Source organism: Corythoichthys intestinalis, chromosome 13, assembly GCF_030265065.1.
Source record: "Corythoichthys intestinalis isolate RoL2023-P3 chromosome 13, ASM3026506v1, whole genome shotgun sequence".
Classification (NCBI taxonomy): Eukaryota; Metazoa; Chordata; class Actinopteri; order Syngnathiformes; family Syngnathidae; genus Corythoichthys; species Corythoichthys intestinalis.
This window is the reverse complement of record NC_080407.1, coordinates 46,202,452-46,228,359: the sequence shown is the minus strand read 5'-3', so window position 1 is coordinate 46,228,359 and position 25,908 is coordinate 46,202,452. Positions and strand designations below refer to the sequence as shown.

The window sequence follows — 25,908 nt, the reverse complement described above, 5'->3', positions numbered from 1 at the left end:
GGCCACCTTAGCGTGTCTGGCGGCGGTGTCACGTGATGCGGCGCGTTTGTGCGCGCTCAGTCGTGCGAGAACCCCCCTCGGCTCATGTGTGCGCTAAGGCGGGACGTCACAGATCAAGAGGCCACGCTGGAGCGGCTGTCACAAGTATTGCTTCTGAGACTGTTCTGCAGTTACTGGTCTTTCATCCAGTTGTTCCAGCTGTTTTCTCAGTGTTGCCAGATCTCTACATGACCGTGTCAGAGGTGAGAATGCTTGAATACGACCAATCTGCTCCATCCATTTGGAATCTTTGTGATAAGATGGGGTCAGTTGTCATGCTGTTTTATCCATGTTTTCAACATGGATTTGTGTTTTTATGGACAAGTAGTCGGGCCTCCATTGTGGAGGTCTCACTGATTGAAAGACGGTTCGCTTCACTGTTGAAACATTTCCTTTTTAAAGTAAACCCTGCATGGAGAGAAACATGTTGTCTGGACACCAAATCCGAAACTGTCTTTCTTTTCCTCCCTCTACCTGCTAAACTGGAGGTTTATGCTACTTATAAATATTTCACAAGGGAAGTGATCCATTACAGATAAGCAATTTGTCGCTCTGTGTGTGTTTATGGATTTATTATTGATGAGAAAATTAAACCCAATAGTGACATGTTTGCATTATTGATTTGACCTAATCATGGAGTACATGGAATGGTGACAGAGTACACAAGCGTTCCTCTCCCGCAGATGTCGTGGCGCTCGTCCTTCCACTGCTCCAAGTTCCGTCACGTATTCGGGAAAACATCCAGCAGGGAGCAGAGTTACGACAGCGTTCCTATCACACGTGGAGTCCATGACAATCACTACTGCTCTGTTAATCCTTGTTTCATCGCCATGGTGACCGAGTGCACCGGGGGCGGGTCCTTCCTGGTGCTGCCCATCCATCACGTAGGCACGAAGTCATAATCCCTGTGAGTGGTTGGACAGATGTTTGACTTTTCACATTCCAGACAGGCAGAGTTGACCCCCAGCACCCGAGGGTGTGTGGTCACAAGGCTCAGGTTCTTGACGTCAAGTGGAACCCGTTCAACGACAGCTGCATTGCCTCGTGTTCTGAGGACTGCACGGTGCCAGAATATCTCTAGCTTTCTTCTGCTCTGCTTCTAATTGCGGTCGTGGCTAAACTTGTTACTGCTCAGGTAAAGATCTGGGACATTCCACTCAATGGCATCCAACGGAACCTCACACAGGCTCGGAAGAGTCTGATTGGTCACTCCCGGAGGGTGGGGCTCATCGAGTGGCATCCAACTGCCGAGAACCTTCTGCTAAGTGCGGCCTACGACTACAAGGTACGGTCCGAACTAAGGTAGCGGCTGTTGAAATGATATCAGAAGAAATCCTCTTTTGTATCTCCAGGTCCTCCTCTGGGATGTGTCGCAGGATGGGCCGGTGCTCAGGCGCCCCGTGCGTGTGGTCATGGCGCCCATCCGCCACCGCTTCCCGTCAGAGATGTTGCTGCTCTCCGTCAGTTTCAACCAGGAAGGAAACCGGCTGGCGGTCACATGTAAAGACAGACGCGTTCGAGTGCTGGACCCTCGCACTGGAAGGATCCTCCAGGTGTGTTATCGTGTTGTAAGACCTATGACAATGTTTAAAAGGATTTGCTGGTACTGCAGGTCTCCTGCAACAAGTTTCACAGGGCCAACAAGGTTGTGTACATCGGAGGTTTGAAGATGCTTCTGAGCACTGGCTACTCGCCCTGGAATCACAGACAGATTGTCCTCTGGGACCCCGTATGTTCTGTTTGCAGGTTATGCTAAAAATACAAGAACACTGAGCTCAGGTGTAGTAAATTATCGATTCAGGTGAAGACATATTTTTGTAAGCAGGATGACTTGTCGGAGCCTCTGTATGAAGAAGATCTTGACGGTGCGGCAGGAGTTCTCTTTCCATTCTATGATCCAGACACTGACATGCTGTATCTGGCAGGCAAGGTGTTATGCTATGACTTGACATCATTATGATAGACCCATATTACAATGTCAGCTAAAATTTGTGTGCTACAGGGTGACGGGAACATTAGGTACTATGAGCTGAGTTTGGAGAAACCTTACATCAGCTTCCTGACTGAATTTAGGTCTCCACTTCCCCACAAAGGACTTGGTGAGAGCAAACCAACAGAAACTATAATTCAAGACATTCAAATCAGTTGCACAAAGTTGACCCAAACATGACCTCCGTGGCGACCCAGCTGTTATGCCAAAGCGTGGCCTAGATGTCGGCGCCTGCGAGATTTTCCGATTCTATCGCCTGATCGCCGTCAAAGGCCTGGTGGAACCGCTGTCCATGATCGTGCCGCGCAAGGAGGTTAGCGTGGTTTGTTAGCGGAGTTGAAAATGCGGAAGGCTTCAAATGTTTCCTCTCCACTGACAGTCAGCGACATTCCACGAGGACCTCTACCCAATGACAGCGGCAAATAGGGCAGCCGTGACAGCTCAGGAGTGGCTGGCAGGAATTAACAGGGGTCAGTGGACCGAGGACGACGACTGCCTTTCCAATTTGGACTCAGCAGGAACTTCTCTGGCTCTCGCAGGTCCGGTCCTGATGTCTCTACATCCTGGCACTCGCGTGGTCAACCCTTACCCAGACACCCCCGCAGACAAGAGCTTGTACCTCAAGTCCACAGCTACAAAACTGCTTCCCCGTTCAACTACGGGCCTCAATGAGAAGGTATTAAACCTGGGTACTAATTTCCAAGCAGTATTACATCCCATGCTATCATTTGATTACTATTTGTGCATCAGAACTTCCTGGAGGAGCAGCTAGCCTACCAGGATGCCAAATATCACAGAGAAGCACACAATCTTTCAGGGTCGGAGCTGTGGATGTATGACGTCACGCCCCATTGCTGCGAGCCTGCCGAGAGGCCGCCGCCCACCACCGAGGATGAGGTGAGATTAGTTTCCCCTTTAATGTCAGGTACTAAAACATTTTAGCACCACTATTTTGAATCCTTCCCGACACCAGCTCCGCGAGGCGTTCTACAAACAACAAGAGGAGATCAGAGGTCTCCGCGAAATACTCGACCAGAAAGACGTCAGTACACGTCGTCATGTTTCTGCGGCATCATCGCTAACCGCTAATTTTCCTCTACGACAGGCGAGGATCGCAGAGCTCGAACGAGAAGTCGGACAAAGCGACGACCGCCAAAGTGCGACATGGTGACAGAACCACAACAATAAAAGGAACAACCCACTTTATTCATGCACTTGAACTCCTTCGAAGGCCTGATGGCGGTCCAGGAAATCAATCCAGATGAGACGGCGAAAATCAAAATGTTAAGATTTTATTTACAACGTTAATTTTTGTATTTTGTGTTTTTTTTTGTTTAAAGTTTTTCCTTTAACTTACAGAAAGTAAAAAAAACTAATCAGTGTAAACGTGAAGGCAAAGACTGAGGGTAGGGTAGAGAAGACGGTAGAAAGCCCTCTGAACAATCAACATTTCTCAAAAAAAAAAAAATGTTGGCAAAGGTTTGAAAAAAAAAAAACAGGAAAAATTTAACCCTGAGCGCTCAGAGGGGTTGATGACATCCTTGGGGTGGTTTTGGTGCAATTACCTTCTCTAGCATTGCATATTTAACCAGACTAAATATAAAAATGAGCATTCTAGCGATACGTGACAAACATCCCTTAATCTTCTTGTGATGGGTTTTACTCGGAGCACGAAATCCTGAGAAACTTTGGGACGACACGGCGACATGGACACAAAACTGAGCCGCGTCTCCTCCAACTTGGAAAGTCAACTTAAGTTTCAATGTCAGTTATTTGAACTAAAGAAAAAAAACAGAACACGCAAAAAAAATCGTGTGTCATCAGGTGAGGGGTAACCAGTTGGAGAAACGGAATGCAGCCGGTAAAGTTGGTGAGAGAATTAATCGTCTTCTTCATCTTTGTCGTCGGGGTCCCTCTTCCTCTTCGTTCCTTTGGCGGCCGGAGACGAGCAGTCTTCTGCTATGGACATAGACGACTCAATATTAATTGATGCAAAAGCGCGCGTGCGTACACCTGGGCCACTTACCGTCCTCATCCTCGTCGTCATCATCTTCATCATCCAAGTCGTCTTCACTGTCGACATCGCCGTCCTGAAAAAAAAAAAAAAAGATGACAATTAGGGTTTGAAAAGTACGGGAATTTTATGCTTACCATAATTTTCGGACTATACACCGCTACTTTTCCCCCTCGTTTTGAATCGTGCGGCTTATAATCCAGTGCGCCTTACTAGTTGATTTATTTGGGTTAGTAGGTAACACTTTATCTGACAGCGGCGTCATAAGACTGCCGTAAGACAGTCATAATTATGACATGCCACTTTCATGGGCATTAATGAATGGTTATGACAGATGTCAAATAATGTCACTAACTCCATTTACAATACATCCAGCTCTGATTTGTTACATCCATCTAAAAGTGAGATAATTTGTTGAATGACACAAAATGATATCTGTCCTAAGCATTCATTCATGCTAATGGCAGTGTCATGTCATAATTAGGATGGTCTTATGATGGCCTAATGGCACCACTGTCAAATAAAGTTGCCAAATACCATAACTAGCAATTAATGAAACAACTGAAACAGTCACTGAAGAAGTACTGTATTGGCCCGAATATTAGACTGTTTTTTGCATTGAAATAACACTGAAAAAGTGGGGGTCTTATATTCGCGGTTTAGACATTAAACCTATTCATGACACTAGATGGCGCCAGATATCATTGAAGCGATGTTCTGTCATGACTAAAGATGTCCCGATCGATCGGCGTCCGATCACGTCATTTTCAAAGTATCAAAATCTGCAAAAAAATATCAGACATGCCTTTTATATATAATATATATATATATATATATATATATATATATTTTTTTTTTTAATTTAAATCGTTTTTTAATTGTAAAGAACGTTACAGACAAAATGTCTTACACTCATCCAGAGTAGTTTTGGCTTAAAGTACGGCTATGAAATTTATTGCGTTAACGGCGGTAATTATTTTTTCTTACTTAATCACGTTAAATAACGCATGCGCTGCACGACCCACTCACGCATTGTCGCGTTCAATCTATGAAGGCGCTGTTTTACCAATATATAGAGCTAAACGCAGCATATAATGACTAGAGAGAATTTTGACAGCCTTTGGAGCCTTTTTTTATTTTGGCTAAAGCCTTAGATTCCCTCTCTCAGCAATTAAAATTAACATGGGAGGCAATGTGGGGAAGAAAGGTAGTAGTTGATCATTTTCTTAACACCCTATGTTCTTTCCCAACGCAGAGAAGATATATCAATTGGTGCCCCTACGCACAGTCATGGTAGCACTTCCCATCATGCATTTGGGCAGAACAGTTAAATTGCTACAGTATCATTTACTGAAAGCTCAACAAATACACTAGATGGCAATATTTAGTCAATATACAAAGTCACATTTATCCTTTAAGAATTACAAGTCTTTCTATCCGTGGATCCCTCTCACAGAATGTTAATAATGTAAATGCCATCTTAAGGATTTATTGTCATAATAAACAAATACAGTACTTATGTACTGTATGTAGAATGTATATATTCGTCCGAGTTTTATTCATTTTCTCTTAATGCATTGCCAAAATGTATATGATCGGGAAAAATTATCGGGAATGATTGGAATTGAATCGGGAGCAAAAAAAAAAAAAAAAGCAATCAGATCGGGAAATATCGGGCAGATACTCAAACTGAAACGATCGGGATCGGATCTGGAGCAAAAAAACATGATTGGAACAACCCTAGTCATGACAGATCTCAGCTACTCTCAAGTTTAACCAGTTTTCATTATTTTTTGCAATGTTTTTCCTTATTAAAATTTGTTTCAAGACTACATTTACAGTTAAGACTTCACTTTGATGGTTAATGCAGTTATTGCAATTTTGTTGTTTTATCACAATAAATTGGTTTATTTACATTTCAAAAACCAGAATCCATTCATCTACAAATGTAATTGCACTTTAGTTTACATATTTAAATGTTCAGATATTAAGATTTGAATGAGGCAAAATAACATGCTTGTTCTCTCAAATATGTTGTTATAATCATTTGTCTCAGATGTACTGTAATTATTTTCTGTATAAAAACTTGGTGTTCAAAAAGTCTTTTTTCACACTTGAGTCTTGAAAAATAGGGGGTCGTCCTATAATCAGGGCAGTCATATTCGGGCCAATAAGCTATTAGCCATTTTTTATGTCCCAATAACGCAGGGCTCACCCCTTCCCCTCAAGTAGTCGCTCAGTGTCAGTGAGTCAGCTCAAAAAGTCTTTTTTTCCCAAACTTGAGTGTTGAAAAAGAGAGGGTTGTCTTATAATCCCGTCATATGTTCAGGCCAATACGGTAATGAAACAACTGGAGCAGTCACCAAAGAAGTAATTAGCACAGAACATGAATATTGATTGTTATTTACATCTGAAGTGCTGCAATGCATGCTAGGAGGCATGTTGGACGACAACTGTGCTGACAGCAGGTGGCAGCAGAGGTTGACTGTCTCCCCCAAGGGAGCAGTGATGGCCAAATGAAGCTTTTTGAAGCTTTGCAGCCAACTGGTTCATTCGGTCTTATAACTGGCTTATGGCGCCACTGTCTAATAGTGTTATCAAACACCATAACTAGCAATTAATGAAACAACTAGAACAGTCACCGAAGAATCAGCACAGAACATGAATATTAATAGTTATTTACATCTGAAGTGCTGCCTTGCATGTTAGGAGGCATGTTGGACAACAACAGTGCTGACAGCAGGTGGCAGCTGAGGTTGACTGTCTCCCCCAAGCAGAGGTGGGTAGTAACGCGTTACACATACAACATTCAATTTGAGTAACGTTTTTGAGAAAAATGTACTTCTAAGAGTAGTTTTAGTAAGCTATACTTTCAACTTGAGTAGATTTGTCAAGAAAAAAACGGTACTCTTACTCCACTTTGGGCTGCATAAGAGTGGTTATATTTTTTCCTCTTTGTTCTACATATTAGATTTTTTTTTTTGCCAGTGATTCCAAGTAGCTGTAGCAGCTGTAGTAGTAGCAAGTAGCTCTACCAATTTCCCAAATGAGACGCCGCAACAATAATCACGACTTCATTATACCAATCAGACGCAAGTTTGCCGTTCCATCTTCACACCAGCCTGTTCAATCATGTGGTGTCTTTAAAGTACCGTAAAAAAATGTATTTGATGTATATCACTACCCTCAACATGACTCGAAAGTATGGATTTTAACCTCTCTCCCAGTTTTTATTTGACACCGATTGACCACGGAAAACCGGAGATATGATCCTTTTAATTTCAAAATAGTAATTATGAAGTCACTATCACTATTCCAACTTAGAACTATTTTCTCCACCAGAGGGTACTCATGCTCTTTGGACAATTAATGTTCCATTTCTGTAATTTTTTCCGCATCAGAATTAAATGATTTTTGATTATTCGTCCTTTGTATTTTTTTTTCTTCATGTGGTTAGTGCTGCAACGATTAATCGATCAACTCGAGCATTCAATTAGAAAAAAAATATTCGAATTTTGTAGCTTCGAGCATTCTTTTAATTAAAATGGTGTTGTAAAGGTTTACTTTGAAAGTGTTTACGTTTTATTGATTAGGGTGGATACACTGCCCTCTGTTCTGCCTCATTTCACATGGCTGAAACCAACTGCTCCCTGTTAAGACCAACGTAAGCTAGGTTTTTGTTTGAGCTAATTTTTCTAATGCATTCGTAATTTATTTTATTGGTATATTTAGCCGTTTTTTGTGGGAATACGAGTCTGACCCATTTGTTAAGACCACTGTAAAAAAAAAAAAAAAATTAATAATGTTAGCATTTTAAAGCATTTAAGCTAGCGGACGTTTGCTATGTAAATTAGCCAGTTGTTCTTTTGTTGCACATAGATCCTCATTTATTTTTTATACCGTTTGAGGCTTAGCTCAGGTATTTGAAATTTTCATCTCCCTTATCTGATTACTCGATTATTCGAATTAACTAGTTCATTGATTATTCGATGTGTTTATGTAATGGGCTATTGCACAGTATCATTATAACAACAGTTCATATAGATAATTGTGCTCAGAAAACTATCATTGTTCAAAAAAAAAAAAAAAAAAAAATCCAACAAAAACATAAGCAGTTACTCACAATGTTACTCATCACTTGAGTATTCTTTTCACCAAATACTTTTTTACTTGTACTTGAGTACATTTTCTGAATGACTACGTCTACTTGAGTAATATTATTTTGAAGTAACGCTCCTCTTACTTGAGTAAAAATTTTTGGCTACTCTACCCACTTCTGCCCCCAAGGGAGCAGTGATGTCCAAATGAAGCTTCTTGAAGCTTTGCAGCCAATTGGTTCAAAGCTTCATGGTGGTTCATTTGGTCTTATAACAGGCTAATGAAGCCACTGCCAAATAAAGTGCTCAGGGTTAATATCTTTTGGTGTAAATATCCCATAATACAGTGAGGACAGCTGCGGCTTAAGTCCAGTGCTGATTATCTATGAACAAATGCCATTGTCGTGTCAAATTTGGTGGGTGGCGGCTTATAGTCAGGTGCGCCGTTTAGTCCGAAAATTACGGTAACTCCACTGAAACTTGATCGCCGCTATTTCACCTCATCGTCGCCGCTATCGTCATCTTCATCGTCATCATCTACTGCCGCGACTGTTTCTTCGTCGTCCTCCTCTTCATCCTCAAAGTCTTCCGAGTCGCAACCTGGAATAAAACGGAAAGAAAAAAAATGGGAACGTCGACATGTGTCGAGTACCGGTTTCGAGGTATACAGTCACGGTTTCAAAACCGCAAAAATTTTCCGTCATACCGTCCCTATGGTATTAGCTATTTTTTATGTCCCAAAAATGCAGGGAGAAAACCCTCCCCCTCAAGTAGTTGCTCAGTGTCAGTGAGTCAGCTGTGCTACATGATGGCTTGAGGAGGTGAAACTCCTGAACTTTTTCTCTCCATCAAAAGAAAACAAATCGCTGTTATGGAAAAACTTCGGCTATAGATAAGTTAACGTAAAACATGTTTTCGGAGGATGGCTGCCGAGTAGGCAATACCTCCAATATGATTTCACATTTATACAAAATTAAAGGCTAATAAAAACTGTCATGAACGTTTCCTACAAGCTACGAGAGTAAACTCCAGCGTGTTTAGTGTGTCTAGCGGTGGTAAAACGTGTTTTCTCCCCCTCTCTGGCAACTGCCCGTGTCGAGTGTGTATAATGTAACCATGTTACGAGTCATACACACGTGCGTTTTATGGAAGTAATTTTTGTTTATGTATTTTTGTTCTGATGGTAATAATGTTGAGCTGTGACTGTGGGTTTAGGCTCACCTAAAAGACTGCATTTATTTTAATGTTGTTATTTTTATTTATTTTAACTTAGCATTATACTATATGTTTCAATTTGTTAATGTTTTAAAAAATAAAAATCCTGTTCAATCCTGTTCATTCTAACCCTGAAATCTCAAAGTAACACATTCCGTCTGAGTCTCATACCGGCACATGCTTAGTGAAGACAAAGTCTCACCTTCATCATCATCCACCTCGCCCTCGGAGTCTGACGCCTCGCAGTTCTCGTCTATGTCGAAGCCGTCCAGGTAGGTGAGGTTGGGGAGCAACTTGAAAATGGACCCTCTGTAGTCGAACAGGTTGGTCACCTCGCAGTTGAAAAGGTCCAAACTCTTCAGCTGAGGCAGATTTTTCTGTCGGGAACGAGCACAGTGTTAGCCACTGGCTTAAGTTATTTCACAACTAATTTGGTTTCCTAGCCGGACCCACCAGTGGTTCTAGCGTGCTGATGTCTTTAAACTTGTTTCCGCTGAGATGAAGATGCGTCAAGTTCTTCAGTCGCTCAGCCAGAACTTCCAGACCCCCTGATATCCTGTTGTCGCTCAGCTCCAACTACCAGGGAATCAAACAAACTCAGTTTCTCTGATTTCAACAACATCCGTTCGTACCTACCTTTTTCAATTTGTCCAGTTTGGGAATATCTTCTAAAGTGGTCAAGCGGACGTTGATGAGGCTCAGCGTCTCCAGATTGCAGAACTCTTCTGTGAGGCCTTCAATTCGTCCGTTGCTGGCTCGACAGTTGTCCAGAACCAGTTCCTGGACCTGAGTACAGTTACATCAAAAGCAAGTTTTGTCTTAATGTATTTGCTGAAAAATATATTTTTAAATTGTACCAATATATTTTTTACTTTAAATGATTAACTAATTGACGTTGACAGGACCTCCAATCAATCTACTGCAAAACAGTGGCGTCATGTTCAGCCCCCCTAAAATATTCTTAAGCCTCCCTTAATAATTTGGTGGTGTTTTATATTTAAAAAAAAAAAAAAAATTACAAAAAATGCTGACATATTCACTATAAAGTTGCCACAATATTATTTTAAATCAATAATCATATAACCTTTAATAATCTTTCATTATTACTTTAAATATGATCATAAATCTGTCAGTTTCCCCTTCATCGAGTAAGGTTGCAGTCGGTACTACCTTTTTATTTTTACCGCACTCCGTCTCAGTGCACGTCTTTTACCCTTGTTTTGCGGTCAAAAGTTACATCCAAGCTCTAAAATAACGCTGTTACTCGCTATTTAGTCTAAAATGCATTGTGGCGGTCCTAGTAGACTTAAGTGTGCACTATTGTTACCACTATCTTTGGGGTGACTTCCTTCTGGAGCATCAGCTGTGTTTCTCACTTTACGCAGAAGAGTACAGGAACTGAGCTCATTCACGTATGATTATCATCAGTTGATAGTCATAATAATACACTAATTATAATCACTCCACCGCCTTTACTGACCTGTTGCAGTCAGAGCAGAGGAGCAAAGAGGGTGACAGAGGAGAGATCTCTACATAAAAGGTGAGTAATGATTAGAAAGGGGATAAAGCCATGAAGATGATTATATAAAATACATACCCCCCCCACCCCACCCCACACACACACACACATATATAAAGTACAGGCAAAGGACACCCCTTCTCATTAGTGCGTTGAAGGTAATAAAACTATGAACACGTGTGGGATTATGTACTTAGCAAAAAATGTGAAATAACTAAAAACATAACATTCTAGTATCTTCAAAGTAGCCAACCTTTGCTCTGATTTTTTGCACACTCTTGCCAGTCTTTTGATGAGCTTCAAGAATGAGTCATCTAAAATGGTTTTTGACTTCACAGTTATGCCTTTTCAGGGTTAATTAGTGGAATGTATTGCTTTATCAAAAGGGTTGGGACCTGCATTTGTGTTGCATTAACTCATTTGCTCCCAAAAACGTATAAATACGTTCTATTTTTAATTGTTTCAGTGTCCCAAAGATGTATTTATACGTCTTTTGCGTTTTTTTTTCACAAGAGACATCTCTAGGTTCTGATGCAACTTAGCTCCAAAGCACAATGCTGAAAATCCATTTTAAAGCAATAAAACTGGCCACTGGAGGGCAGTAGCGCATTTGGTAGGACCCGCAACCCGATTCACTGGAACGAATGGCCGGGCCGCACGGCTGGGGCGTCAGCGGAAGACGACAAAGTGCGACGTCCAGGATGCCAGGCAGCGGGCGACCGAGCAGAACAACCGGGAGGACGCCAGGCGCTTGACGACCGAGCAGAACGACCGGGACCACCAGTGCAGCGGACGATGCCGTTGAGTCCGTGCTGCTCGCCACGCAGAACCCGCGACGCAGTGCTCGGCCGCTCGTGACCCCCACTACTCAGTCAGAAACGCGCACGGCCAAACCAGTGCCCCCCCCCACACACACACACAAGTTCCCCAGGTGAACTCCGGCACGAGTCACTGGTCACCACAAAAGGAAGACTCCAAAAAATATATCTTGATGAGTCAGGCGGCGATGAGGGAAAAGTTTACCATGACTGTCGCCGCCACAACCGCGCCAACTCTCAGTTCAATAGTTTAGTTATGTGTAAATAAATTGTTACTTTGCTATCAAAAGCTTTATTTGTAATGTTCTTTTTGTTATTTTGTAGAAGGAAAACATTCAGATGTTTGGGATATCACAAAAGCAAAAAATAGCTGTGTTAAAGTCAAAGTTATGTTTGAAATGTATTTTACAAAAAGCTCAATTTCTCTTTTTTTTCATCAGAAATTGGAAAATTGCTCCAAGTTATTTTCTAATGCTGATTTCTAAAGAATGGAAAAAGATATGAACTAACTTTTTTTTCCTGCTGAAAGAGAATCTAATCTTTTTTTGGGTGGGTTCCATGTTTATATAGCAATAGAACAGAATTTTCTGTGGGCCTTGCAAAATCAGTCAAAATCCAGTAATACGACCAGGGACGAAAGGGGTTGCACTGGTGAAAATGGCTGGGAGTGAATGAGTTAAATGAGGTGTGTCAAAACTTTTGGCCTGTACTGTATTTATGTTTTGAATAATTTTTGGATATATGTTTGTGTGCATGTGTGTTTGTAAGGCAAATTAGCCTCACCCAGATATTACTTAAATTCAAGTAATTAGTAGTCATTTTCAGAGTTTGAAATAACAGCCATTTTTTTACATATGTGCCCAAATGTAGTATGTGTGATTTACAAATATTTGGGAACAAACAATTACTGTGTTGTGAAAGACATGGCATTAGCATTTATGATTATATATATATATATATATATATATATATATATATATATATATATATATAAATTATCAGTCTTTGTTAGCTTTTTGTGAAGTTTTGTGCTTCTACGCTGCATTCACTCACATCCTGTTAAACTCCAGGGGGCTATGCCCCCACTGTTCTTAAAACCTAGTGACGCCCCTGCTGCAAACCTTCCTAACTTCGAACCTTCGGCTAGCTAGCAGCTAGCGTTAGCACGCCGCTATCTGCGCGCCCGAAACCCAATACTAACCGACCAATTCCAAAAACCAAGGGATGTTTAATAGCCGAATGACTTAAATATGCGAAATAATAACGCACAAGAAATATTTTCACGACTCCGACCAAAAGTTGTACAACTTGGGCGCTATTGATGTTACGAGCACGTGTGTTTTCACGCCAGCTAGCTTCTTAAACATGATTAAATGAAAGTGAGCAAACTAAACTTAAATCAAGCCCGCCACGCACACGTTCTTTATGGTAATTTGGAACAAAAGTTGACAGGAATACGTACGCGCGTAACACAGGCTAAATACAATAAAGAACATGGCGCCATGTGTCTGCACGGCCAGGTCAGAAACGAAAAGACGTCGGCTTGGAAAATGGACGATATTCAACTACTTGAAGCCACTCTGGACATATTGTTGCAGCATCTTTCGCACGTTTTAATTGCGTTTGGACCGTTTCGGAACCATCGCCAAGTACGCCATGTGCTCTTCAGTCTCAGTCGGTGCTGTTTCACGGCCAGCTTTGCGCCGGAACGGCTGCCCGGTAAACTCGAGTGTAAAGGCGGCTACGTACGTCTTTCGGCGACCGTTGGCGTAGCTCCACCGAAAGCATTTCTTTCATGTCCATTTCCTCTGGTTTTTGGCTTTAGTTCGGGTCTCTGGCTCGAAATAGTTGTTTCTCCGCTGATCCTCGTAGGTCCCAAACACAGCGGATGAGTGTCAAGTCGTATTTGTTAGAAAGCCTTTACATCCGGTGAGGACTTTCAAAGTTAAAGTTCACCTTAGCACGGGGTGTCATTTAAAATGAAGTTACAGAACAGAACAGCTTAATCAATTGATTCTGTTGCAGAAAAAAAGTATTTTATGACGCATTTGAAGAAATAATCAAACGTTTGTTGTTATTTTGTTTGAACAGTTTACAATTTATGTTGTACTTCCTTTCTGTAAGCACGCTAGTCCTGCCTAGATTTTAGTCTCTACGCGATTTGCAAAAAAAGTGGGTCAGCCGTTTATTGCTCGGAATTTCTCGTGCTTTCTCTATTATTTCACGCATTTCAGTGTTTTCTGAATACATTCTATCAAGTCGTGGATTTAGTCACTTGAAAATGCGTTGGAGGTGTTGGTTTTGTCGATTTATTCTTTGAGTAAATTTTTTTTTTTTTTTTTTTTTGTAAATTTCTCAAACACACTAACGTAACCTCTGCCAAGTGTGCAATCGTTGCCAAACGATGACTTTACGTATCTTTTGGGAGCACGTAAACACGTCAGAGGAATGGAGGGAAACGGCCTCAGAACAAAAACAAGACTCCATAGCGCTACTGGTGGACAAACGGCCAAACTACAAGGCAGTCTGTTAGATATGGAGCCAGTGTATTGTTTTGGCAGCCTTTTTAATTGGCTTTTGGACGAAAATAATTATTAGTCTTAGTCATATTTTAGTCATTTCAAAATATATTTTTCTTCGTCTATTTTTTGTTGACAAAAACTCAGACGAATTCCATCTAGTTTTAGTCGAAGGTTACTCAAAATGTTTTTGTCCGTAAAATTCTACATTTTTTGTCCAAAAATAAATATATGAATAAAGGTTTACAGCAATTTCGAAAGAACATTGACAGACGAGCACGTATTGTAGCGTTTACAAGGACAACGTCAACTTGGTGATTAGTAGGAAAACAGTACATTACTTTCAATGTATTATACCAGGGGTCCCCAAACTTTTTCCTGTGAGGGCATCATAACCTTTCCCTTCTCTGATGAGGGGCCGGGGTCCGTTTGTATCAGAAAAAGTGTCACGATTGCAGGAGTGCCTAAATGTAAAAAATTATTGTTTTTCAGAAAGCCACAATCAAATAACCTTTCTGGATTCTTCACGGAACAAAAGTAAATAAAATAAAATAAAAAATAATATTGATATTATATTAATAGAATATAATAATAACACTATTAATTAAGTAGATAATACCCAAATAACCCTCTCTGGGTTCTTCACATAAAAAGCCAGGAAATAATAACACAAGTTTAAAAAAAAAAAAATCAGGGTGCCGGACCAAATGTGGAGGGGGGCCGTATCCGGCCCGCGGGCCGTAGTTTGGGGACCCCTATATTATACCCTGCTGGACGCCACGGACTACATGTAAAAAATGTTGTCTGAGAGTTTAAGAGGACGCTTGCATTTAGCATTAGCCTAATGCTAACACGAATGTGAATGTTATGCTAACACTACGAGTTATATTTAGTGTGTGATGATCACTCAGCAAAGACCTGTCAAGGCTAAAGCAACATTGCATTTTCTGTCTTGCCAACATGAGAAATCTTACCATGTGTTTCAAAACAAGCAAGCCTAGAGAGGAAAGAACACTGGTGAGTTGCAGGTGGGGAGTGCAGCACATCACATGAGTGGCACAAGAAGACACTGCTAAGATGCAGGCTAGCTACACATAAAAATTTTACACTAACACGAAAGTGAATGCTATGCTAACACTACAAGTTACATTCAGTGTGTGATGATCACTCAGCAAAGACCTTTCAAGGCTAAAGCAACATTGTATTTTCTCTCTTGCCAACACAAGAAATCTTAACATGTGTTTGAAAACAAGCAAGCCTGGAGAGGAAAGAACACCGGTGAGTTGTAGGTGGGGAGGGGGTTTGCAGCACATCACATGAGTGGCACTACCAGACACCGCTAAGATGCAGGCTACCTGCACGTAAAAATGTTACACTTTGTGAACATGTGATGGAAACTATGGCGCATTTTAGTCTTGTTCTCTTCTCGTCAGACGAAAACTGGCATTCGGCTAGTTATGTTTTAGTCTCCCAAGATGCGTTTTTAGCTCGTTATAGTCTCGTCATCATCATGAAAAATTAGTTTGTCGATGAAATATTTTCGTTATTGTCATCACTGACTAAAACAACACTGATTTGGAGTGTCTGAATTACCAGAAATGTTCATTTCATGAAATAGCTGTTTGAACAGTTGTTGGTGCTAACATGCCAAGATTACCGTGTGGTCAATATGAGAAACTAAGTCGATGACTTAATGTCAATAAATAAGAATGAGCGTCTGTTGTGTTAATCCTTTATTGTCAGTACATTGCAAGTCTTCTTCACAATAAGCAGATATACATACACTGGTCTTATATAGCATCATCGTCCAATATGAGGAGAGCAACAGTTAGAATCCCAGGCTAGCTTGGACAACACCTCTTCCACAGGTGTATGCTCGCTAAACCTCCCACCCAAAAAATAAAACACGGGAATAAATAAATCATAAATAACAATAAATAAGGTACACGCGTAGCTCAGCAAAAAACACCGGGCAGGCAGGAGGCCATTTTTACAGCCACAAGGCAAAGCTAGGCCACGCCATCGCTAGTACGTTGCTGTGCGCGACGGCGTGACATGACGACGAAGGCCGTACGGTTCCCTCATTGAGGTCAAAATACACGGCGCCGTCGATAAAGACGTTTAAATGAAAAGGAGTAAGACGTGATTCAGGCCACCGTGATGCAAAGCATGCACAAACGTAGATAAGCTTATTGGTGTATCGTTTTTTTATTGCCCTCACAGTGAATAGCATATTGATGGTGTTTGTGTTGTGTCATATGCAGGGTCAATTATTTTCCAGAATTTGCCTTGTGCTTCGGGTTAGGGTCATGTTCCAGTACATTGACGGCGATAGACGTCTGATGCATTTGGGCTGGGAGGGTGGCAGTTAACATTTCCCTGTCCAAATGGATTGGACATCTGCAGAGTTATGAAAAAGTGTCTGAACCTTTTGGAATTTCTCAAATTTCTGCATAAAATCACCATCAAATGTGATCTGATCTTTGTCAAAATCACACAGATGAAAATACAGTGTCTGCTTTAACTAAAACCACCCTAACATTTATAGGTTTTTTTGCATATTATAATGAGGATAGCATGAAAACAAAGACAGAAGGGGGATACAATAAGTAAATGAACCCTCTGCCTAATGAGACTGAAAGAGCAATTGAAACTAATTTTTACCAAACATTTTAAGTCAGGTGTGTGCCCAATCCCTCATGAGTGGTTTAAAGCTGCCCTGCCCACTATAAAACACATACCTAGTAAGAAATGTCTTGATGAGAAGCATTGTCTGATGTGCATCATGGCTCGGTCAAAAGAGCTGTCTGAAGACCTCCGATTAAGGACAGTTGATTTGTATAAAGATGGAAAAGGATACAAAACCATCTATAAAAGTCTGGATGTTCATCAATCGAAAGTCAGAGAAGTTGTCTACAAATGGAGAAAGTTTTGGCACTGTTGCTTGTCTCCCAAGGAGTGGCCGTCCACCAAAGATGATGCCAAGAGATAAGCGCAGACTACTCAGAGATGTAAAAAAAGAACCCTAGAGTGTCTGCTAAAGACTCACAGAAATCCCCAGCACAGTCCAATATCTGTGTGCACACATCAACTATTTGTAAAACTATGGTCAAGAATGGTCTTCATGGGAGGATTCCACGGAGGAAGCCACTGCTGTCTAAAAAAACATTGTTGCTCGCTTAATGTTCACAAAAAGGCACTTGGACACTCCACAGAAGTTTTGGCAAAATATTTTGTGGACTGATGTTTGAGAGTAGCACACAACGTCATGTGTAGAGGAAAAATGGAACAGCTCACCAACATCAACACCTCATCTCCACCATGAAGCATGGTGGAGGGAGCATCATGATTTGGGGCTGTTTTGCTGCCTCGGGGCCTAGACAACTTGCAACCATTAATGGAAGAATGAATTCAGAAGTTTGTCAGTATGTTTTGCTTAAAAAACTGAGGCCGTCTGTTAGACAGTTGAAGCTAAAAATAGGGTGGATGCAAAAACACAGAAGTAAATCAACTTCAGAATGGATTCAGAAGAACAAAATACACATTCTGGAGTGGCCAAGTCAAAGTCCAGACATAAACCCCATTGAGATGCTGTGGCATGACCTAAAGACAGCGATTCATGCCAGACATCACAGGAATCTGACTGAAGCACAGCAGTTTTGTAGTGAAGAATGGGCCACGATGAGTCCTGATCGATGTGCCAGACTGATCTGCAGCTACAGGAAGCGTCTGGTTGAAGTTATTGCTGCAAAGGGGGGGCACAAAATATTAAATGTGATGGTTCACTTAGTTATTTTTCTCCCTTCTGTCATTTTTCGCATACTATTCTCATTAAAATATTAAAACCTATAAATGTTTGGGTGGTTTTAGTTAAGGCAGACACTGTTTTTTTCATCTGTGTGGTTTTGACACAGAACAAATAACATTTGATTTTGATTTTATGCAGAAATGTGAGAAATTCCAAAAGGTTCAGATACTTTTTTATACCACTGTATCGCTGTCAGTGGCATTAATATTAAATCATGAAGTAACATTAAAGCCGTTTGTACAACAGGAAGGTTGTTGATGATGTATCTGAGTCATGTAAATGTTAATATACCAAAGTTACTGTAGTGAAAACAACTCATTTTTCAAGGAACTCTGGTTTCCAATGAGTTCTGTTTTCTATTTTCAATGTAGGGAGTCAAAGTAAAATACAAATACCAGAAAAATCTACACAAGTGCAGTAACGGAGCATTTGTACTTGGTTACTTCCCGCCACAGTGCAAAATACTCGCTCAGTACGTGAACACATTCACCATTAGCGACCGCCGCTAACATTGAATACAGTACCGTTAGCACGGCGGAACACTGTTTAGATTCCTGTTGGATGTGGGAGATGCCGGCATGCACGCAAGACGACCACAACCAAGGGAATATACAGTACAGAGTACACCCAAGTGGTCCGTATCGCCATTTAAGTTGAATACAGCTGCTAGAAATTGACTTGTGATGTTTAACGAAGCCACGACTACTGCTGCTTTTGCCACAAAATCACTCACAATTCACCACTGTGACCTTGTGACACATGTAACACCAATCAGTCAATCTGTCCCGCATGCAAAAGCCACATAGAAAAACGAGTCGACAAGCAGCCTCTGGACACAAAGCGTCTGCCCACCCCCTTATTGCTGAGTAGCTGTGGTCCCAGGATGCATTGCTGCTTCACTTCAGGAGCTAGCTCATGCAAACAGCCCAAAGAATCAGGAAAAGAAGACCAGGCCAGAGCCATGCGACGGCGCCTCGACAGGAACGACGTGAACAAGACGACACACATACACACACGCGCGCTGGGGCTAGCCTGCTCAGTTGGCGCTAGCCTGCTCGGCGCGGCATCATCACGTGGTCATTTGCTCGCTCTTCTTCCCCTCGTGTCCCGCGACTCAGTGTCACAAAGCGCAGCAGAAGAAGAGGAAGAGGAAAAATACGGAGAAGGAGGAGGAAGAAGAGGAGGATGCCGGAACGGGATCGTAGCGACGGCGGCGCCTTAATGCGGGAGTGGCACCAGGATGTCGACGTAGTTGATGGGGAAAAAGCCCGAGTGGCCGTGGATCATCCCTTCGTACCAGTTGTCGTCAATCTGATTGGTCAGCGTGATCACGTCGCCCTCCTTGAAGCCCAGTTCGCCTTCGTTCTCCGGCTCAAAATCGTAAAGCGCCCGGCAGCACGGCTGGTCCAGTGGCGCTAGGAAACGCAAACGTATGCTTGTCAATAGGTAACTAGGTAGGCAGGTGCACTGCTAGCCATGAATGTGCGTTATACGTTAGCATTTAGTTAGCAGACCTTCACTGGACAAAAGGACGGAACTATGGTTAACCATTTACCTTTGTTCCTGGTAAGCATGAACTAAGTTAGGTAGGTATAATACATAACTAGCATTGTGATACGCATATTTTGATTCCTCAGATGGTAGATACTTTAAGACTATGGCAAGCACTTAAAGGGCTACCTCAGCAGGGGGAGTTCTCGAAAGAAATTCACAAGAAACCCCAGGCTGGGGAGACCTACAGTGGGGCAAATAAGTATTTAGTCAACCACTAATTGTGCGAGTTCTCCCACTTGAAATTATTAGAGAGGCCTGTAATTGTCAACATGGGTAAACCTCAACCATGAGAGACAGAATGTGAAAAAAAAAAACAGAAAATCACATTGTTTGATTTTTAAAGAATTTATTTCCAAATTAGAGTGGAAAATAATTATTTGGTCACCTACAAACAAGCAAGATTTCTGGCTGTCAAAGTGGTCTAATTTCTGCTAACGAGGCTCCACTCGTTACCTGTATTAGTGGCACCTGTTTTAACTCATTATTGGTATAAAAGACACCTGTCCACAACATCAGTCAGTCACACTCCAAACTCCACTATGGCCAAGACCAAAGAGCTGTCGAAGGACCCCAGAGACTAAATTGTAGACCTGCACCAGGCTGGGAAGACTGAATCTGCAAGAGGTAAAACGCTTGGTGTAAAGAAATCAACTGTGGGAGCAATTATTAGAAAATGGAAGACATACAAGACCACTGATAATCTCCCTCGATCTGGGTCTCCATGCAAGATCTCACCCCGTGGCGTCGAAATGATAACAAGAACGGAGAGCAAAAATCCCAGAACCACACAGGGGGACCTAGTGAATGACCGACAGAGAGCTGTTACTGTGCGCCACAGTAACAAAGGCTACTATCAGTAACACAATGCGCCGCCAGGGACTCAAATCCTGCACTGCCAGACGTGTCCCTCTGCTGAAGCCAGTACATGTCCAGGCCCGTCTGCGGTTCGCTAGAGAGCATTTGGATGATCCAGAAGAGGACTGGGAGAGTGTGTTATACAAAAAAGAACTTATTGGTAGAAACACAGGTTCTCGTTTTTGGAGGAGAAAGAATACTGAATTGCATCCGAAGAACACCATACCCACTGTGAAGCATGGGGGTGGGAACATCATGCTTTGGGGCTGTTTTTGTGCAAAGAGACCAGGACGACTGATCTGTGTTAAAGAAAGAATGAATGGGGCCATGTATTGAGAGATTTTAAGTGAAAATCTCCTTCCATCAGCAAGGGCATTGAAGATGAGACGTGGCTGGGTCTTTCAGCATGACATTGATCCCAAACACACAGCAAGGGCAACAAAGGAGTGGCTTCCTAAGAAGCATTTCAAGGTCCTGGAGTGGCCTAGCCAGTCTCCAGATCTCAACCCAATAGAAAATCTGTGGAGGGAGTTGAAAGTCCATGTTGCCCAACGACAGCCCCAAAACATCACTGCTCTAGAGGAGATCTGCATGGGGGAATGGGCCAAAATACCAGCAACAGTGTGTGAAAAGCTTGTGAAGAGTTACAGAAAACGTTTGGCCTCAGTTATTGCCAACAAAGGGTACATGACAAAGTATTGAGATGAACTTTTGGTATTGACCAAATACTTATTTTCCACCATGATTTGCAAATAAATTCTTTAAAAATCAAACAATGTGATTTTCTGTTTTTTTTCCACAATCTGTCTCTCATGGTTGAGGTTTACCCATGTTGACAATTAAAGGCCTCTCTAATATTTTCAAGTGGGAGAACTTGCACAATTAGTGGTTGACTAAATACTTTTTTGCCCCACTGTATGTAGGTAGGTTTCTTGGCACTAAGGTCATTTTTGTACCTGGTGATCTTCCGGGGGATTTTGCAGAGTGGAGGCCACCGTTGTGGCTCTCACTAGGTGGGAGCAGCTCCAAGGTCATACGTGGTTTTGGAACATACTCCTTCCTGGGCTTGCTGGACACTTCCTTTATCCTGAAAGTCAGAATGTTTTCTTTCAGCAGAAGAATAACAAAGATAAAGTCAACACGGATTTTGTATACCTGTCGTCCATCTTGCTGGAGAGCTGCTGGAGGATCTGAGCGGTGCGACTGTGGTACTCTAGCTGGGCCTGGACCAGCGCCGCCAGCTGACTCACCTGTTCTATCTGCAAGAGATGTATCGATGAGAGCCAATCGGAACAATCCACGGAGAACGTGGAGGTCTTACGTCGCTCTCCAGAAGATTGAACATGCTCTGCTCGGCGATCTCCTTGCTCTCGTCGAACTTCTCCAGCGCTTGTTTGATCTCGTCGTCCTGCACCTTTCCCTGACGCTTCTTCTTGTAGTCAAAGTCCAGACGTCGACCTTCCATCTTTTTCAGGTGGTGCTGAGAGGAAGGACACGGTAAGTGTGAGTATGAGAGGTTGTTATGAGTCGACCCACACCTCTCACCTGGATCTCCTTTAGGTCTTTGTCGTGGAGGTTCTGAAGAGGATCAATAAAGTTCTGTTTCACCTCCATGTCCAGAGCGTCCTTTACCTCGCCCAGCTCCTTCATTGCCTCGCCCGCGTCTATCAATGCTAGGCCTGGGCAGAGGAGGATGATTAAACTGAGGTTGTTCAAGCTGAGGCTTATTCTTACCGAAGCAGGAGTCATCCCCGAGTTCCCGTCCGAACTTCAACATGGCATCCCCAAGGACCGACTCGGCCTGCGGGTATCCCGGTCCCTTCTCCTGGCCGCGAATTTTGGACATAGTGTTGATCATGCTGAGCTTAGCTCTGGAGGCCGGATTGGGCTGCAGGTACTCAGTAGTTTTGGTCATAATGTCCAGAACCGCTCGACCCGTCACGTCGACTTTCTGCGGAGACACACCCTCGCGTTTCACCCTCGTCTCGCACTTATCAACACATCTACAGCGCGTTACCTTCTCCATTTCTTTGAAGTCATCGTCCAGCTTGGTCCCTTCGGCGCCGCCCACTTTCTCGCTGACTTTCTATGGAGGCAAGAAGAAAGTGAAGAACATTGCGAGGAAGAGCATCAAGAAAACAAACAGTCTCTTCCCACTCGCAAAAGAGCATCGGATGCAAACGTGCGGATGCAGTTGCCGTGGAGACGCAGCCCTTATCTTGTTGCATAAGCATTTCTGGAAGTTCTTTCACCATTCCTTCGCTCAGACAGGAAGGAGATACGTAGAACTGCAGAGATCTTCTATACAAACAGATGACCATACTGTTGACTCTAACCTCGGCCTAAACAGGCGCGCGCCAACGCCACGTGCAATACCCTCTAGAGCCATCAATTATTGACCCAGCCAACCACAGCGTACGCGTCGCACTCGCGCTCCGGTCACACGTGTGCTGTTGCCGTGGCGACACCATCCCATGAATGGCGGGGGGCTGGGAAGCAATCAAATGGCTGGGCTACGTGTCACGTTCAAAACAAAGGCTTTTTATGGCAAACCTGCAACAATAACGTGGCATCAACAAGGCAATAGTATCAATTTTGATACTATTTTTTGACTGAAAGGACGTTTATCGACGTCAGCGGCAGCAAATGTCAATTTTTTAATATTTTGTATTTTTTTATCCTAAACCTGTCCTGTTCAGCTGTTTGACGCGGAGAATGGAAGTCTAAGTGCCCGGTTGCTCTGAACAGTTTTAATGTTTAACATTGAGAGTATGACATACTCCCATTGTGATCATTCAACATACCTCGTTTATTATGACAAAGCAGCAAACAGGAAGGAGTTACGGGGGAACAGAAGAAAAGAAACACAAGAGAAGAAAGAAAAAAAACACAACAAGAAATACATTGAACGTCTACATTAACTACTAATATGTTGGTGCTATCGTCAGCTAGATATATTTCCAGTTGACACCAGGTGGGGGGCCTGTTGACTAGGGAAAGAGGGGGAGTCTATAAGCTAAGTGATTGAAAGGGGTCGAGTGTACACAAACCAGCTCTGTGATCTAGAACCCAGTAATCATGTGAATCCCTTGTGAGAGTAAGCCTGTTGGTGACCGACCCTATGTCGCCCCATCGCCAATCCCAGCACCAGGACCCCCCACCCGAGCGCGCCCTATCACATCCAGTCGCACGCAAGCCCCACCAAGCGCGCAACAGCCACGCAGATGAGCGGAGACACCACGCGGGCGCCAACCCAGGGCCACGGCCCCCACCCCCAAATGTCAATTTATGAAATAATATTAAAGCAGAGTAGGAAGGTTGTTGATATACCAAATAGGGCTGCAGCTATCGAATCTTTTAGTAGTCGATTAATCGATGAACTAGTTAGTTCGAATAATCGAGTAATCGGATCAGGAGCATGAAAAATTTAAATACCTGAGCTGAGCCTCAAACTGTAAAAAAAATAATAAATAAGGATCTATGTACAACAAAAGAATAATTGGCTAATTTACATAGCAATAGTCTGCTAGCGTAAATGCTATAAAACGCTTTTTTTTTTTTTTTTTTACAATGCTCTTACCAAATGATTCATACACATATATCCACAAAAAACGGCTAAATATACCAATAAACTAAATTGCAAATGCATTAAAAAACATTAGCTCAAACAAAAACTTGGCTTATGTTGGTCTTAACATGAAGCAGCTGGATTCAGCCATGTGAAATGAGGCAGACTAGAGGGCAGTGTATACACCCAAATCAATAAAACTACCGTAATTGTCGGACTATAAGCCGCTACTTTTTTCCTTCATTATGAATCCTGCGGCTTATAGTCCAGTGCGGCTTATTTGTTGATTTATTTCGGTTAAAATGGAACACTTTATTTGACAGCGGTGTCATAAGACTGTCATAAGACCATCATAATTATGACATGACACTGTCATGGACATTACTGAATACTTATGTCATTAAGTGTCATCTGGCAAATGATGTCACTAACTCCATTTATGTCCAGCTTGAATTTTTACATCCAAAAGTGAGATAATTTGCCAGATAACACTAAATGATATCTGTTATAAGCATTCATAAATGCTCATGACAGTGTCATATCATAATTATCATTGTCTAATGACAGTCGTATGGCGCCACTGTCAAATATAGTGTTACCAAATACCATAACTAGCAATAACGAAACAACTGGAACAGTAACTGAAGAAATAATTAGCACAGAACATGAATTTTGATAGTTATTTCCATCTGTCGCGCTGCAATGCATGCTAGGAGGCATGTTGGACAACAACAGTGTTGACCGCAGGTGGTCTCGCCCAAGGGAGCAGTGATGACCAAATGAAGCTTTGCAACCAAGTGGTTCAAAGCTTCATGGGGGTTCATTTGGTCTTATGAAAGTCGTTTGATTTTGCTGTCAAATGAAGTATTACCGGTTAATATCTTTTGGTGTTAATATCCCATAATACAGTGAGGACAGCTGTGGCTTATAGTCCAGTGTGGCTTATCGAGGAACAAATGCCGTTTTCATGCCAATTTTTGTGGGTGGCGGCTTATAGTCAGGTGCGCCTTATAGTGCGAAAATTAGGGTAAATGCAAAAACCTTTAAAATAAACCTTTACAGCACCACTTTAATTAAACGAATACTTGAAGCAGCAAAATTTAATTTGAATGGTTTTTTTTTTGTAATCGAATACTTGAGTTAATTGGTTAATCGTTGCAGCACTAATAGCAAAGTTACACTTGTGGTCATGGAAAAAATGAGCTCATAAGTCAAGGTAAAGTACTTGGAGCGTCTCTCGCCCTTTTGCTCATGTTTTATTCAGTCAGGTGACCGAGGTATCGCGTTTCTGGCGGCCATGTCGCGGCGCCACGCCTCTTCAGATCATATTTACTGTTGTCAAACCGCACAAAAGCAATTCTATTCGGAGTCGTGGTGAGGATGATGGAGCCGAAAGATGCTGTGATGGAGGAATGAGGGAATTCCCTGTTGTGTGCAGCAATGACCAATCAGAGGCGCCCTTCCAAAGGCCTATCTGTTACGTAACATGACATCCCGCCGTGCGCGTGCCAGCCAGCCACCAGACAGCTTCCACAAATGCACCCATTTTCCATCCTAAAGCTGCACGCGTGTGGAATTCCCTTATGAGGAAAAGCAGAACGACGCGATGCGAATGCGGTGCGCTCGGCGTGTCGTGTTTACGTCTCGGATGCTGAGGGATGCGCACGCTCGCACGACGTCTTACCTGCGTGGCTTTGTGGAACTGTTTCTTCAAGCCCGCGACCGACATCTCGGCGGCTTCAAAATGGACTCGAAAGGCGAAAAAAGACGACGGTCGAGCGGTCGGCGTCCACTCGTCTTCCTGGTTGCAGCGGGCTGCTACCTTTCGTTCGCTTTGCAGAGGCCAGAAAAAGACAGGCGAGGAGGAGGAGGAGGAGGAAGATGAGAGGGGAGAGGAAGAGGAGGGGGGTCT

General features: G+C 42.6%; 3 protein-coding genes across 4 annotated transcripts; 1 reads left to right on the top strand and 2 right to left on the bottom strand.

The window, feature by feature from the left end:
• The first annotated feature begins 28 nt into the window (after nt 1-28).
• Nucleotides 29-4,834, top strand: LOC130928183 (coronin-2A-like). Its single transcript, XM_057854461.1, has 13 exons — nt 29-242; nt 723-923; nt 986-1,102; nt 1,175-1,324; nt 1,392-1,592; nt 1,652-1,768; nt 1,865-1,969; nt 2,042-2,138; nt 2,227-2,342; nt 2,409-2,499; nt 2,569-2,705; nt 2,780-2,926; nt 3,003-4,834. Exons 1-13 carry the CDS (start codon nt 36-38, stop codon nt 3,198-3,200), a joined length of 1,884 nt encoding a protein of 627 aa, XP_057710444.1. The 5' UTR covers nt 29-35; the 3' UTR covers nt 3,201-4,834.
• LOC130928181 (acidic leucine-rich nuclear phosphoprotein 32 family member D-like) lies at nt 3,306-13,608 on the bottom strand. Of its 2 annotated transcripts, none has more exons than XM_057854456.1 (7): nt 13,442-13,608; nt 9,992-10,141; nt 9,809-9,931; nt 9,558-9,732; nt 8,640-8,740; nt 4,056-4,119; nt 3,306-3,988 (listed from the first exon to the last, which is right to left on the bottom strand). In XM_057854456.1, exons 1-7 carry the CDS (start codon nt 13,493-13,495, stop codon nt 3,909-3,911), a joined length of 747 nt encoding a protein of 248 aa, XP_057710439.1. In that variant the 5' UTR covers nt 13,496-13,608; the 3' UTR covers nt 3,306-3,908. The 2 variants fall into 2 exon arrangements, with proteins under 2 accessions (XP_057710439.1, XP_057710440.1); XM_057854457.1 differs by having other exon boundaries at nt 3,306-3,985.
• Nucleotides 13,609-15,931: 2,323 nt separating this feature from the next.
• Nucleotides 15,932-25,873, bottom strand: LOC130929276 (endophilin-A1-like). Its single transcript, XM_057856355.1, has 8 exons — nt 25,681-25,873; nt 22,446-22,514; nt 22,163-22,379; nt 21,974-22,107; nt 21,750-21,908; nt 21,584-21,687; nt 21,385-21,515; nt 15,932-19,434 (listed from the first exon to the last, which is right to left on the bottom strand). The coding sequence occupies exons 1-8, from the start codon at nt 25,723-25,725 to the stop codon at nt 19,238-19,240; spliced, it is 1,056 nt and encodes a 351-aa protein (XP_057712338.1). The 5' UTR covers nt 25,726-25,873; the 3' UTR covers nt 15,932-19,237.
• Between the last annotated feature and the right edge of the window lie 35 nt (nt 25,874-25,908).

Excerpts from the sequence above, each read along its gene's own strand:
- LOC130928183 (XM_057854461.1), top strand. The coding sequence starts at position 36 with ATGCGGCGCGTTTGTGCGCGCTCAGTCGTGCGAGAACCCCCCTCGGCT. Across the intron at positions 1,970-2,041 it reads TGCTGTATCTGGCAGGCAAG|GGTGACGGGAACATTAGGTA; the intron begins GTGTTATGCTAT and ends TGTGTGCTACAG. Across the intron at positions 2,343-2,408 it reads TGATCGTGCCGCGCAAGGAG|TCAGCGACATTCCACGAGGA; the intron begins GTTAGCGTGGTT and ends CTCCACTGACAG.
- LOC130928181 (XM_057854456.1), bottom strand. The coding sequence starts at position 13,495 with ATGGACATGAAAGAAATGCTTTCGGTGGAGCTACGCCAACGGTCGCCG. Across the intron at positions 9,932-9,991 it reads AACTGGACAAATTGAAAAAG|TTGGAGCTGAGCGACAACAG; the intron begins GTAGGTACGAAC and ends ATTCCCTGGTAG. Across the intron at positions 8,741-9,557 it reads CGAGGTGGATGATGATGAAG|GTTGCGACTCGGAAGACTTT; the intron begins GTGAGACTTTGT and ends GTTTTATTCCAG.
- LOC130929276 (XM_057856355.1), bottom strand. The coding sequence starts at position 25,725 with ATGTCGGTCGCGGGCTTGAAGAAACAGTTCCACAAAGCCACGCAG. Across the intron at positions 22,515-25,680 it reads AGTTCCACAAAGCCACGCAG|AAAGTCAGCGAGAAAGTGGG; the intron begins GTAAGACGTCGT and ends TTGCCTCCATAG. Across the intron at positions 21,909-21,973 it reads AAGACCTAAAGGAGATCCAG|CACCACCTGAAAAAGATGGA; the intron begins GTGAGAGGTGTG and ends CCTTCCTCTCAG.